General features: G+C 52.0%; 1 protein-coding gene across 1 annotated transcript in view; it reads left to right on the forward strand.

Moving 5' to 3' along the window:
- The first annotated feature begins 2524 nt into the window (after positions 1-2524).
- BAIAP2 (BAI1 associated protein 2) overlaps positions 2525-11479 on the forward strand; it is a 43505-nt gene continuing 34550 nt past the window's right edge. The window contains exons 1-2 of the mRNA XM_009276814.1: positions 2525-2596; positions 4628-4714. Coding sequence (XP_009275089.1) covers positions 2527-2596; positions 4628-4714 — 157 coding nt within the window. The 5' untranslated portion in view covers positions 2525-2526. The remainder of the gene's footprint in view (positions 2597-4627; positions 4715-11479) is intronic.

Genomic DNA, 11479 nt, shown 5'->3' on the forward strand with positions numbered 1-11479 from the left:
CGCCTTGGCTGTGCTGGCAGTGGGGACGTGTCCCTGTCCCCGCCGTGGGCAGCGATCCCATGCCTCCAGCCACTTCATGGGATAACGCAGGTAGATTTTTTTTTGACTGAAGTTAAATGTGATGTGGGAAGGACAGAGCAATCCTTGTCAATGTTAATTAATGCCTGTGCAATTGTATCCTACAATTAGGGAAAACAACTCGCTATGTGGCTTGTTGCTACAGGTTAATTTTCTCCTTTCAAGCTGAGAGTGTTCACTAAACTGCTTTGTGCTGCCCCAAAGCAGCTTCCATGTGCACTATGTTGCTGCGTAGCTTGACCTGCAGCCTTAATTAGCAGTGAGGTTTCTCATTAGCCTCCTGCTTGCCTGTCAGATCTCTGCAATCATCTTCTGTTCTCTGCAGGGCTGCGTATGGTGCTGTGGGACGGACCCGAAAGCACCGAGAGCTGCTGGGGCAGTGGGATGGTGGCTTTGGGGCATCGTGGGTTGGGTTGGTGCTCCGACCTCGGAGCAGCTGTCCTCAACCCGCTGCTCCAGCCAGGAGCAGGGCTGCTGCTGCTGTGTGCTCCTTGGAGGATCAAAAGGATTTCTCCTACCAACAAATACCAGCACCTAGGTGATGCCCCCCTCCCCGGCCCCGGATAGCATGCTCGACACTAGCCTCTGAGCTGGCGTCCCGCACGGGTTCCTGCTCACCGAAATTAGAAAATGGCTGTTTTGAGCCGGGGGATGGTGCTGGCTGAGCATCGCACACATGCACCCGTGGAAGAAAATTAAACTATCGCACTCTCCAAAGGCCAGGCAGCAGGAACTTGGGATAAAAATGCCTCAGGCAGAAAATGAGCTTTATAGTGTTTGGCCAGCTTCGGATGAGGTGACAGATGCTTAATCAGCTTATTCGCCATAAGTGTCTGTCGTCTTCCCTCCCCTTCCCGGGATGGGACGCTGCCAGCAGTGTGGCATGGGGGGGTGCAGAGCCCTCGTTTCCCGGGGGGGGGATGCCCGTGCATCCCTGCTCAGGGTGTGCGGGGACATTTAGGCCTTAAACTTAATTTTTCTGGCAGTACCCCTGGTGGGAGGCTGTTGGGGCAGGGCGAGGGGCTGCCCCCGAGGTGGGGCAGGGGCTTGGGACCAGCTCCGGGGCTGCTCTGCTGTAGCCGGGCTTGGTCCCGAGGTCGGATTCGCAGGGAGAGAATGGAGATTTTGTTGTCTCTTCCACAGCTCGGCTGGGAATCGGTGTCTGGTTTTAGAGATGCTATCGGTGCGGGGGATTGAATAGCTCTGGCAGGGGAGGGTCAGTAGCTGCTGTGCCAAACGTACAAAGAGCTGTTCTTCTTTGTGATCCGATTATTCCTTCCCCCCATGTTTAAATAAGGACCTTAAAGCGAGGGAGGAAAAGCTGTCAGACAGTGCTTCTGGTGTTCACCAACACCCTAATTCATGCGTTTATAGACAGGTGGAAGGTGACACCAAGTGCTTTGAGACCAAGGTGTAATTCCTTGCACATGGCTGGCACCAGCTCGGTGGGGATGATGGTGGCTTTGTTCTGTCTTCAGCTCCTTGGTCGTTATTTTCAATACCGCTCTTCAGCCCTTTCTGCTTGTCCATGCTAGACCGAGCTGATGCTGCTCTCTGAGGCCATCCCAGGAGTGGGACATCACCAGCCATCATCTCCCAGAATTCAGGTCAACTTCGTGGTCGGTCCGAGGGCTGTTGCCTGCTGTCTCAAACAGCCACTTATGGTTATTATTATTATGGTTATTTTTGCCATATCTGATAACTTTCTGGTTTGGGGCATTCACTTATTTCTTAAGGTGAAGCACCCACACAAGGCATCTCGCGCTGGGCACTCCATCGACCCTCTGCCCCGTGGCGTTCAAAACCCAAGCTTGGTCTTCCTCAATAAAGCTGTGGGATGAAGGGAGGATACCTGGGGCGTCTTCCCCCCCTGCTGCGTCCGGGCTCTGCTCTCGCCTGGTGTCAGGGCAGCGCCAATGGCACCTGCTGGAGCTGGCGGGGGGGAAGAGCCCTCTGGAGCGATTGTCCTTGGTGAGAGGTGAAGGTGCCTCCAGCCCGCTCTCGCAAAGGGCTGGAGGAGGCATGGCTTGGAGGGGCTGCACGGGTCGTTGCATTCAGCTGATGTCCTGGCTGTGTTCAACAGCCCTTATCGTCGTGTTTGGTTTAGCGTTAGGCTGCTTCTGCACTGCCCTGATCCCGTACTTCTGACTTACCCCAAATGAGAAGAATATTTGCCTTTCCAGGACAATAGGGCCATTGCTTTTGTGCATTATTTTCAATACACGGGTATATTTAAGGCTTCTCGGTGTAAACCCGGCATCCTCTTGCAGACGTCGGGAAGCTTGGGTTGAGTTGCTGTGAGGGGTGTGGGAGGATTTTTTTGCTCCTTTTTGCATTTATGAGCATGGAGTTCAGCATGGCTGCCCCAGGAGAGCGCGGGGCTGCTCTGTCCAGCTCCTGATCATCTCTGCTAATCCCTGATGATGTTCTTTTTTCCTTTAGACGATCATGGAGCAGTTCAATCCCAGCCTCAGGAATTTCATTTCTATGGGGAAGACCTATGAAAAAGCCTTAGCAAGTAAGTGAAACTGCTGCTGATGCGTTTATTGCTGAAATGCTGGGGGCTGCAAGGCTGGTGAGGGTCTGGCTGGACAGCATGGCCTTGGAAGGGAGGAAAGCTGGAAAACCAGCTTGGGATGCTCTTTGTTCCCAAGGGGAGTGAGGGGAGGAAACCTGGGGAGATGGTTCTTGGACCTCGATGCAAAGCTCATGTCATTAGGATGCGCAAGGCATGCGCCTGCTGCGGGGCCGTGGATGTGGAAAGGATCCACAGTGATAAAATGTTGGGTGGCAACTGGATAACAAATACATCTCTGACCAGTTTATCTTTAAATGTTACTTTAAAATATTTAGAATTAAGATTTTAAGTTCTGTGTAAAGATGTGTCATTGAAATGTTCAAATTGCCTGGAAGAATGCATTGGAAGAGAAGGAAAAAACCTAAAAAGATTGGTGGCAGCTTTTGATTGGGAATGTAGGCTCCTATTGGGAGCCATTAGGGAGGTGTAGATTTAAATGATCAAAAGTAAACTCTGAATTGATGAAAACCAGAAATGGACTATTTTGACTTAAAATGACTTTGCATACTGCCTGGGCCCTCCTCGGCTCGGTTTTAAGGAGGTTTAAGGCAGGCTTTGTTCGACCCCAGAGGCAGCTGCTTTCTTTCAGGGAGGGCTCTGCTCACTTCAGAGCTGTGCGGCACATGCCTCTTGGATTTTATTTTTTTTAATTGGCTCAGTAAAAATGCCTGTAAGGGAGGAGGCTGTCATCGTCTTAAGCCAGTGGAAAAAAAATATTTTGGTGTCTCATGTTCTTAAACGACGGTGTTTGAAATACGACCTTTGGGAAGGATCTGTGCCTTCTTGCTTTGCGCCTGGAGCGAATTTTATTTCCCACAAGCCAAATGAGGTTCCCGGATGTTTCAGTGAAGGATCTTTTAAGATACAGACCTCCTGCTGTTCTCAGGTACAGGCGCTCCCCTGCATGCTGCTTTCTTGCCAGGTCTCAGCACTGCTTTTAACTAGGTTTTAATGGATCAACTGGCCGTGACGTGGGAAGTGCCCGTCCATCCCTGTCCACTGCACAGGGGCTGTGGACTCTGATCCCCTGGGGATGGGGCATTTAATACACCCTTACGAGCAGCAGAAGTTCCCAGCTATTCCTAATGATGCTAGCGAAGCAGGGGTTCATGATTTGGGTATGCTTCTGCCTGCTGTTTCCCTGCTGGGTCTCCTCCGGGGTGCAGGCAGCAGGGAAGGGAGGAGAGGCAGGGTCTGACGGGGGCAGAAGAGGTTGCACTTGGGACTGTGTTTTTTATTTGTTCTTCTGAAATGTTTTACTGATAATGCAGCTTTTAATTACCCGGGGTAGTGGAGTCTGCTTATAACGTGCTGTTTTATCACAGCTTAAGTTGGGCACACTAACTGCAGCGTTTTGTGGAAAACCAGTATGATCACTTGTTTTCTGTTTTTCTCACATCCCTGCTGTGAATACGCTTTGAAGCCCAAGATCTTCCTGTAATTTTTAAAATTGTCTTTGGTTATCCTTTACTTTGGATCTCTGAGCTTGTGGGGGCATCTGAAGGAAGTGTCTTAATCAGTAAATCATGCTGGAAGAGGCTTCAGCACATAATTTGATGGTGTTGAGCTAAAGCTGTACAACATGTTCTTGTGATTAGAGGAAACCCCCTGCTTATCTGATTAAAGTGGAGTGTGTAGCTGGAATGTCAACAAACAAGACTGAACTGTAATGAAAGTCTGATATTCAATTATTCCACAGTGATTTTTCTGGGCAGCATTAAGCAGGCTGATGGTTACACTGGAATGAAAACCACCTTGGTCCTGCATGTACCTTTTTTCCCCTCCTAAACAGCCCTGTAATCTTGCTGCTCGAGCTTTCTTCAGTCATTTTTCTTCTGTTTGTTTAGTCCCTCCCCGTGGGGTTAAGCCCTTTGAAGTAATGTCTATTTTAGTGTCTAGCATCTATTCAGTGCCATAGAAGTTATAATAGCCATTAAAGAGAATATAACCTGCATTTTTTGATGCTTTTAGGTATGACATATGCAGCAAAAGGATACTTTGATGCTCTGGTTAAGATGGGAGAGTTGGCCAGTGAAAGCCAAGGATCTAAAGAATTGGGTAAGTCACCAATTTACTGCTAAATGGAGTCGCAGTCCGGAGCAGGCTCTGAGCGCAGGAATGAAACCAGATTTTTGCTGTTGATGGGGATAACAAGCTCGATGTGGAGCTGATCCTGCCTCACGTGAATGGTAAAAGCGTCTCTGTATTTACTGTTAGCGTAGCTTAAAAAAGCGCCTGCTATTCTTAGTGTCAGGATTTTGGGGCACTGTCGGCTCGTGGCGTTTGCAAAGAGGAAGCGTTTGCAGGGAGCGGCTTTGCTGGTGTTTTTGTCTTGCTTTGCAAAGGAGAGAAAAGCGCCAGCTTCTGGTCTGGGAGTTGAGGCAGCGCTGCCCACCTTAGTCCTCGGAAGGAGAAGGGGATGACGCAGGGGAGAGGGAGCGGTTTGGGGAACAGGCAGGTCAGCTGTACTGAAGCAGCGTTTCTCCTAGCAGAAGTCACCCAGCGCTTGGGCTGTGTGTGGTGGGGGCTGTGTTTATACCCTAAGCCCTGCTGAGCGCGGCAGAGCTGTTGCAAGATCTGCTGCACGCTGTCTGCAGCTTCCCAGTGCAACGCAGCTGGTGGCTTGTATTTGCTCAGTCGATCAGAGTTGCGACACGTCCGAGCTGCGATGCTCGGTGCCTCCTTTCCCTTTCTTACACTTACTCCTCTCGTAAGTCATTCAGGAGCCGCTTTTCCAGTCTTTCCATCGCTCGGACATGGCTCCTGTGTTCTACCCTCCGAGCTGCCCTGTCCTCGCTGCTGTTTTGCTGTGCAGACATGGTTCGAGGTGGCTCTTCTCCCAGCTCCCCCCAGGGATGCTGCAGCCTCTCATTAAGGCTCTTGTGGGGCTGAGATGGGTTTTGGTCTTGTTGTCTTTGCAGTCCCAGGTGAACTCCTCCCAGTCCCTCCTGCAGGTCTGGCTCACCGGATTGCTGTGCTAGGAGAACGGCAAACTGTACTCGTTAATGCAATCTCTGAGGCAGTCAATTAGCAGAGAAGAGGTTGAGCTGAAATGACTCTAAAGGCTGACGAAGCGATGGGTGAACAGCCCCTTGGAGGGGCCAGGCTTCGGTTTTGCCATGTTGTGCTCGGTGTCAGACACTGCTTATCCCCAGGCACAGGCTGCTCCAGCTTCAGCTCGGCCATGCACAGCTCGCTAGCTGCATCTGAATTTTGATAGGGAAGCAGTTAAGTGTCTATGGAAACCGATTCTATCACTTGGATTAAAGCTGCCTGTAGCAATCTGTTTCTGTTTAATAAATAAAACAAAAGAGCCTTGTGTGTGGTGCATGCAGCGACTGAGATTGTAGGGGCTGTGCAGACCTTACTGTCTAAGGGCTTCGGGCTTCCTCTTCTGCCTCTTTGGGGGTGAAAGGTGCAGCAGCTCTGTCCTCCTGGAAGTGAAAGCTTGGGAAAGCCTTATCAGAGGCGGCTCAGTTGGGTGAGGGCAGGAGCTTGAGGACCTCAAACCCTGCCTCCCCTTGAGAGCAGCTCCAGGCTTTGCTCACACTTAAAACCTGGCTTTGGTGTCTTCTGGTGGTCCTGCTTCCTTGCCTAAGGATGGGAGTTTGACAGCAGGCGTCCTTAGCGCCCTCCCACAGTCTCCCGATGTACGTTCGGTGTGTGGCTTGAGTATTTTTGGGGTTGGTTTAAAATGTTTCTGAATTACTGCGCCTTCCACTCTTGGTGTGAGCGCATCCGAGGGAGGATCCTGGCAGCTCTTGTTCAGCCCAGAGCCGTGACGAGCGGCTGCTCCTTGGACCTCTTGCTTTGTTGATCTTGCTGATATTTATTGTGGCAGCCTCTCTGTGCAGCAGAAAGTTAAGATAAAATTTCTGGCTGCAGTTTACAGCCGGGGACACAACCCCCTCCCAGCGGGATGTGTAAACAGGGGCTGAAAAAATGTTTTAGATTGGGGCTGTGCTCGCCAAAGGTACAGCTTTTCCTGGGAACACCTTGACCTTATCGGTCCCTGTGCCGTGATTGCTGATAGTGCCGGAAGCGAGCGCTGGGGTCTGGGTTATTTCATTCCTTACTAGAGGCAGCAGCAAATGGAGATGTTCATAATTGCCACTTGGATTAATGTTGTGCCCCTGCCGCTCCCTCCCTGTGCGGGTGGTTTCCTCCGTGAGCAACAGGACAGGGAAAGCTGCTCCAAGACGTCAGGCAGGACTCCGGGACGCTCTGGTTGGGACTGCAGCTCGCATCTGTTTCCAGCCTCCGTGGAAGAGAATCTGAGATTTTTGTTTCCCTCCTTAACCCTTTCTTTTCTGAATGTGGATGCTTTTCTGATGTCACTTCTGGGACAGGAGGTGTCAAAAGAACATAAAAAATGCTCCAGATCCCGTGTCTAAAATGCGGTTAAGGCAGCCACATCTTTTCCCTAGCTCTCCTGCCTGTGCCGCAGTGGTGCTGCCCGTGCTGGGGTGGCTGTGGGGGCTCTGCACCCCCTGGGTGACGCAGCACGGCCAGGGACCGGGAGCTCTGGGCGGGTTGTCCTGGTTTCGACTGGGCTAGAGTTAATTCTCTTCCTAGTAGCTGGTATAGTGCTGTGTTTTGGATTTAGTAGGAGAACAACGTTCACAGCGGGGAGCTGGGTGAACACTCAGAGGCTGCCCTGTGCAGCGCGAGCTGCTGTGGCTCTTTAGATCGGTGCTCAAAACCGGCCGGGCCGCAGCAGCCAGGGACCGGGAGCTCTGGGCGGGTTGTCCTGGTTTCGACTGGGCTAGAGTTAATTCTCTTCCTAGTAGCTGGTATAGTGCTGTGTTTTGGATTTAGTAGGAGAACAACGTTCACAGCGGGGAGCTGGGTGAACACTCAGAGGCTGCCCTGTGCAGGGCGAGCTGCTGTGGCTCTTTAGATCGGTGCTCAAAACCGGCCGTGCTTTCCTCTTGTCATCTCTCCAATGGCACTCGTGACTCCAAGGAGTTGCTCTTTAAGCTGGGCACTGGAGAACTGCCTGTCTGCGGCCGGTCCCCGGCTGCGTGCAGCCGTGCCAGCTGTCCGGCGCAGCGAGCCGGGGTGGCTTGTTCTGCTTGGTGCTGGCTTTTTTAAAAACACGTTCACCTGATGGTAGTGATGCTGCATGTTTGTCTTGCGGAAAACATTTAGCCTGCCAGAGCGCTGCCTCCGAGCTTAGGTCTCTGCTCACCAGCTGCTTAGCACTTCACATTTTTTTGTAAATTCTCCATCAGATTTTAGCAACTGTATGTAGACAGGATAATCCTGGGTGGTAATGGAAAACCTAGCGATAATAAAGTACTTGAGCTGTAATCGGCTCTGTGGCTTGAGTTTTCGGGTGCAAGCGTCTGGCGGGGGCGTACCTCTGTCTGAACCCCCCACTGCTGAGGTTTTGGGTGTTCAAAGTCTGTTTTCTTGGGTTTTTTTAACTAAAGTGATGCTCTGACCAGGTGCAGGGTGTAGCTGTCGATTGTCCCCGCACAGCAGAAGTTTGCCCTGAGACAGTTTGCTCTGTGCAATTCCCTGTCGGTTTAGCAGTTTCGTGCTTTCAACAACCTGGGAAAATCCTTCTGTGCCTCACGAGGAGCTGTGGTTGCTCCATGCTCTGGAGCAGCTCCCAGTGCCGGGTGGGAAGTGGGGGAGAAGCCCTGTTACAAGACGTCTCCGGGAGCGGGCTGCTGGGCACGCCGAGGAGGCAAACCCGGGGCGGGGGGGGTGGCTGAGACGGGTCAGCAGTGGCAGCGAGGATCGGCTTGTGGTGGCATTCCCGGGAGGGACGGCAGGAAAACTTCTCCCCTCCCTGCTCTGTTCCCTGGGCTGCTGCCCAGTTTCTGGCAGTCGGAGGATCAGACCCATGCCCACGGTTTCTCTTTGAGAGAGGCTCCTTACGCTGTTCTTCACATCTTCGGTGGTTTCTGCGGTGGCTTTTGGGAAGCTGAGAAGCTGGTGTGAAGAACATGAACGCTGTGTGTCTGATCAGTGGAGGCTTGATCCGGGAACAGTTTGTAGACACTTCTGAGGAGCTCCAGTCTCACGCGTGTGAGTGCTTGGGTGGCTTTGGCCCTTGTCCAGCTCCTGCTTAGGTCCTTTGGATGGTACTCAGTGTTGTTTCTTTTGTCCCCCTTGAAAACTAGGCCATGGCAAAGTCATGAGAAGGGGTTTTCTTCTCCAGGGAAGCATGTGCCTGGTGAGCGGAGCCGGAGGCAGTTTCCACCAGGCTGGGAGCACACCGGGATGCTGGGACTGAACAGCACCTGCAGGAAACTCCTTCAGGGCTGGAGGTGGACTTTGATTAGCAGTCGGTTTTCTCGAAGGTCCTCTTGAATTAGTGAAGGCTGCTCTGACTGAAGCGTGGTGCTAGGAAAGGGCAAGACATGCAGTAATTAGGCAACCATTGTTGAGCTGAAATGAGCCTCTGGCAGATAATGGCTTTCTTGTGATACACAATTTGCACAATGAGATCAGGAGCGGTGGCACCTTCACGGTCCAGTCGTTTGCTGCGGAGCTGTTCGGTGTCAGTGGAGGATGCTGGGCTTCAAGAGTTTTAAACCACTCCATACAGCCTTGAAAACACTGGTGAGCAACATGGAGGGACGCGGGGTAGAGCTGTCTCCGCCGGGCGTGCTGTGCACCGAGAAGGGGGTCTGCGGTCGGAGCTGGGCGCAGAGCCTGGTCCTGTGCATGATGCCGCCACAGAGCCAGGGTGCCACCAGCCGGCACCCTGGTGGGATGGCCAACGTGGCAGCTCCTGGTGAGGAGCAAACCAGCCTGGTGGGATGCCCATGGCTGCACAGGCGAGTTCAGACTCTTGTCTTCACCTCAGCTCCTCAGTTTGGCCCGGCTCTTGGCAGCGGTGTGGGTTCGGAGGCTTTGTGCTGTGCTGAATCCTCTGCGGAGAGGGATTAATCTGTTAATTGGATTTCCAGTTGTTTTGGGTAGATGCTTCCTGCAGCAGTGGAGATGCTGATACAGATCCCGCGAATGTCAAAGGTTGTCGCAGTGTTCAATGTGTGATCAGGGACCACCGGAGCTGATGGTGGCTGTGGTGCCCAATGTCTGCTGGGGACGTGCCAGAGCAGTGCCCAGAAAAAACGAAGCTGAACTCCAGGAAATATTTGCCTGTGATGGGTGACTTGGTGTCCCTGCAGCGAGGTCCCTCCGCCTGTGGAGATGAGCTCCTGGTTGGGAGAGCAGTGGTAATCTTGTTGCTTGATCCTTTTAAAATTGAACTTAACGATGCATTTAATGGCTTTGTGGGTAACAGCTTTGCACTGGTGGAAGAATGGATGCTCTGGACCTGCATTTCCACCTGCGATTCTGTTAAAAGGCCTAATTTGCCAGAGCAATTGTTCCAGAAATTCAGGACTTGGCCTCCAAGCTGTGTAGTTCACTTAGGGAAGGAACCTGTAGGAATGAGCTTGCTAAGGGTGCAGAAACACAAGAAAGACCTCTTAAAAACTGCTGCCTGCCTCAAAGGGACTCTTCTGCTGTCTGCATTGCCTTTTCACTGCCTTCAAATCTTCTGATTAAAAGCAGACTGCCATAGCAGTAGGCTTGTTCTCACCAACCTGTGTTTGCGTAAGTAATGGCGGAGGGTTGTTAAATGAGCATCTGCAAAGAGCATGTTGCCTGGCTGGAGTTTCTAATGCGTAGCAGCTGCGTGTAATGTTTGGGTTTCACCTTCAGTGGTGACATCTTCCAGGGATGCCTACCTGCTGTGTGCCCAGGCACGGTGCCTGGGATGAGCTCCTGCAGGGATGCTCCATCCTTTCGGGAGGGACGGAAGGGCCACGTGTGTGTCCGTGGGCTGGTTTCTGCTGTCGGTCGGCAATGCTGTGAGCTTGGCAGGTTTTAGGAAGGGGCACAGCTCGTTGTGTGGCCAGCCCCGGGTCCCGGAGGCGTTTGCTTCCCCTCCTGGGACTGCTGGTGTGCGGGACGGGTTGGTTCATGTGGGTCTGAGCCAGGTGGGCTCCAGGCTGGTGGGCGTGAGGTCTGTGCAGTTGTGTTCTCCTGTGCTAATTAATCCTGTGCCACCAATACAGCTGCTGCCAGAGCAGTTGGGCACTAAGGAGTCGCTGGTCTGTACATCATGGTACAGATACATGATCTGTACACATTCGGGGGGGGTGGCTGTTGGGAAGTGTGGGGCATCACAGGTCACCCAGGTCTCTAATCTGTCCGTGGTAGAAGTGTCAATGGCAACTGCTTAGCCTGAGGGAGCCAATTACTGGAAATGTGTTGTTGAACTTGCCTGAGCCAGGGTGCCTCGGGAAGCTTTTGCTTTTTTCTTTACCTTGTCTCTCAATAAATAAATAAAAAATGGCTTCAGCTTTGCCAAGCTGGGTTGAAGCAGAGGCTGCAAACGGAGCTGATCATTATAATGCTGATGAGTCGCTAATATAACATCAACAAATCGGTACCATCCTTTGGGGCTGTGGTAAGTGAAACCTTTTTGAAGAGGAAATAGATGAATCAGCACGGAGAAGCTGATTGTTTCCCCACACTCGCATCATTCCCACTGCACACGCACAGATCTTCCCCCAAGTTGTCTTGCGATTGAATGTCAGCGCTGATCAAGTCAGAGCCTTCTTGTCTGGTGTTGGGCTGTGAAGTGCTTCTTTCCGTGGCTTGAGGGCTTGTCTGTGGCATGCGCTGTGTCTATGAGCTTGGATCAAGACACGTTAATAGGAGGGAAGAGAAAAAAGATTGCAGAAGTTTTCAGTCGCATGCTTCTGCCTTAAATCTGGCCTGGTCAGATCTTCAGCACATGACGTGCGAGCAGAGTTACTGCCAGTCTGTGTTCACAGGATGGGGGGGAGGTGT

The sequence above is a fragment of the Aptenodytes forsteri genome, unplaced genomic scaffold (genome assembly GCF_000699145.1).
Source record: "Aptenodytes forsteri isolate BGI_AS27 unplaced genomic scaffold, ASM69914v1 Scaffold34, whole genome shotgun sequence".
NCBI classification, from domain to species: Eukaryota; Metazoa; Chordata; class Aves; order Sphenisciformes; family Spheniscidae; genus Aptenodytes; species Aptenodytes forsteri.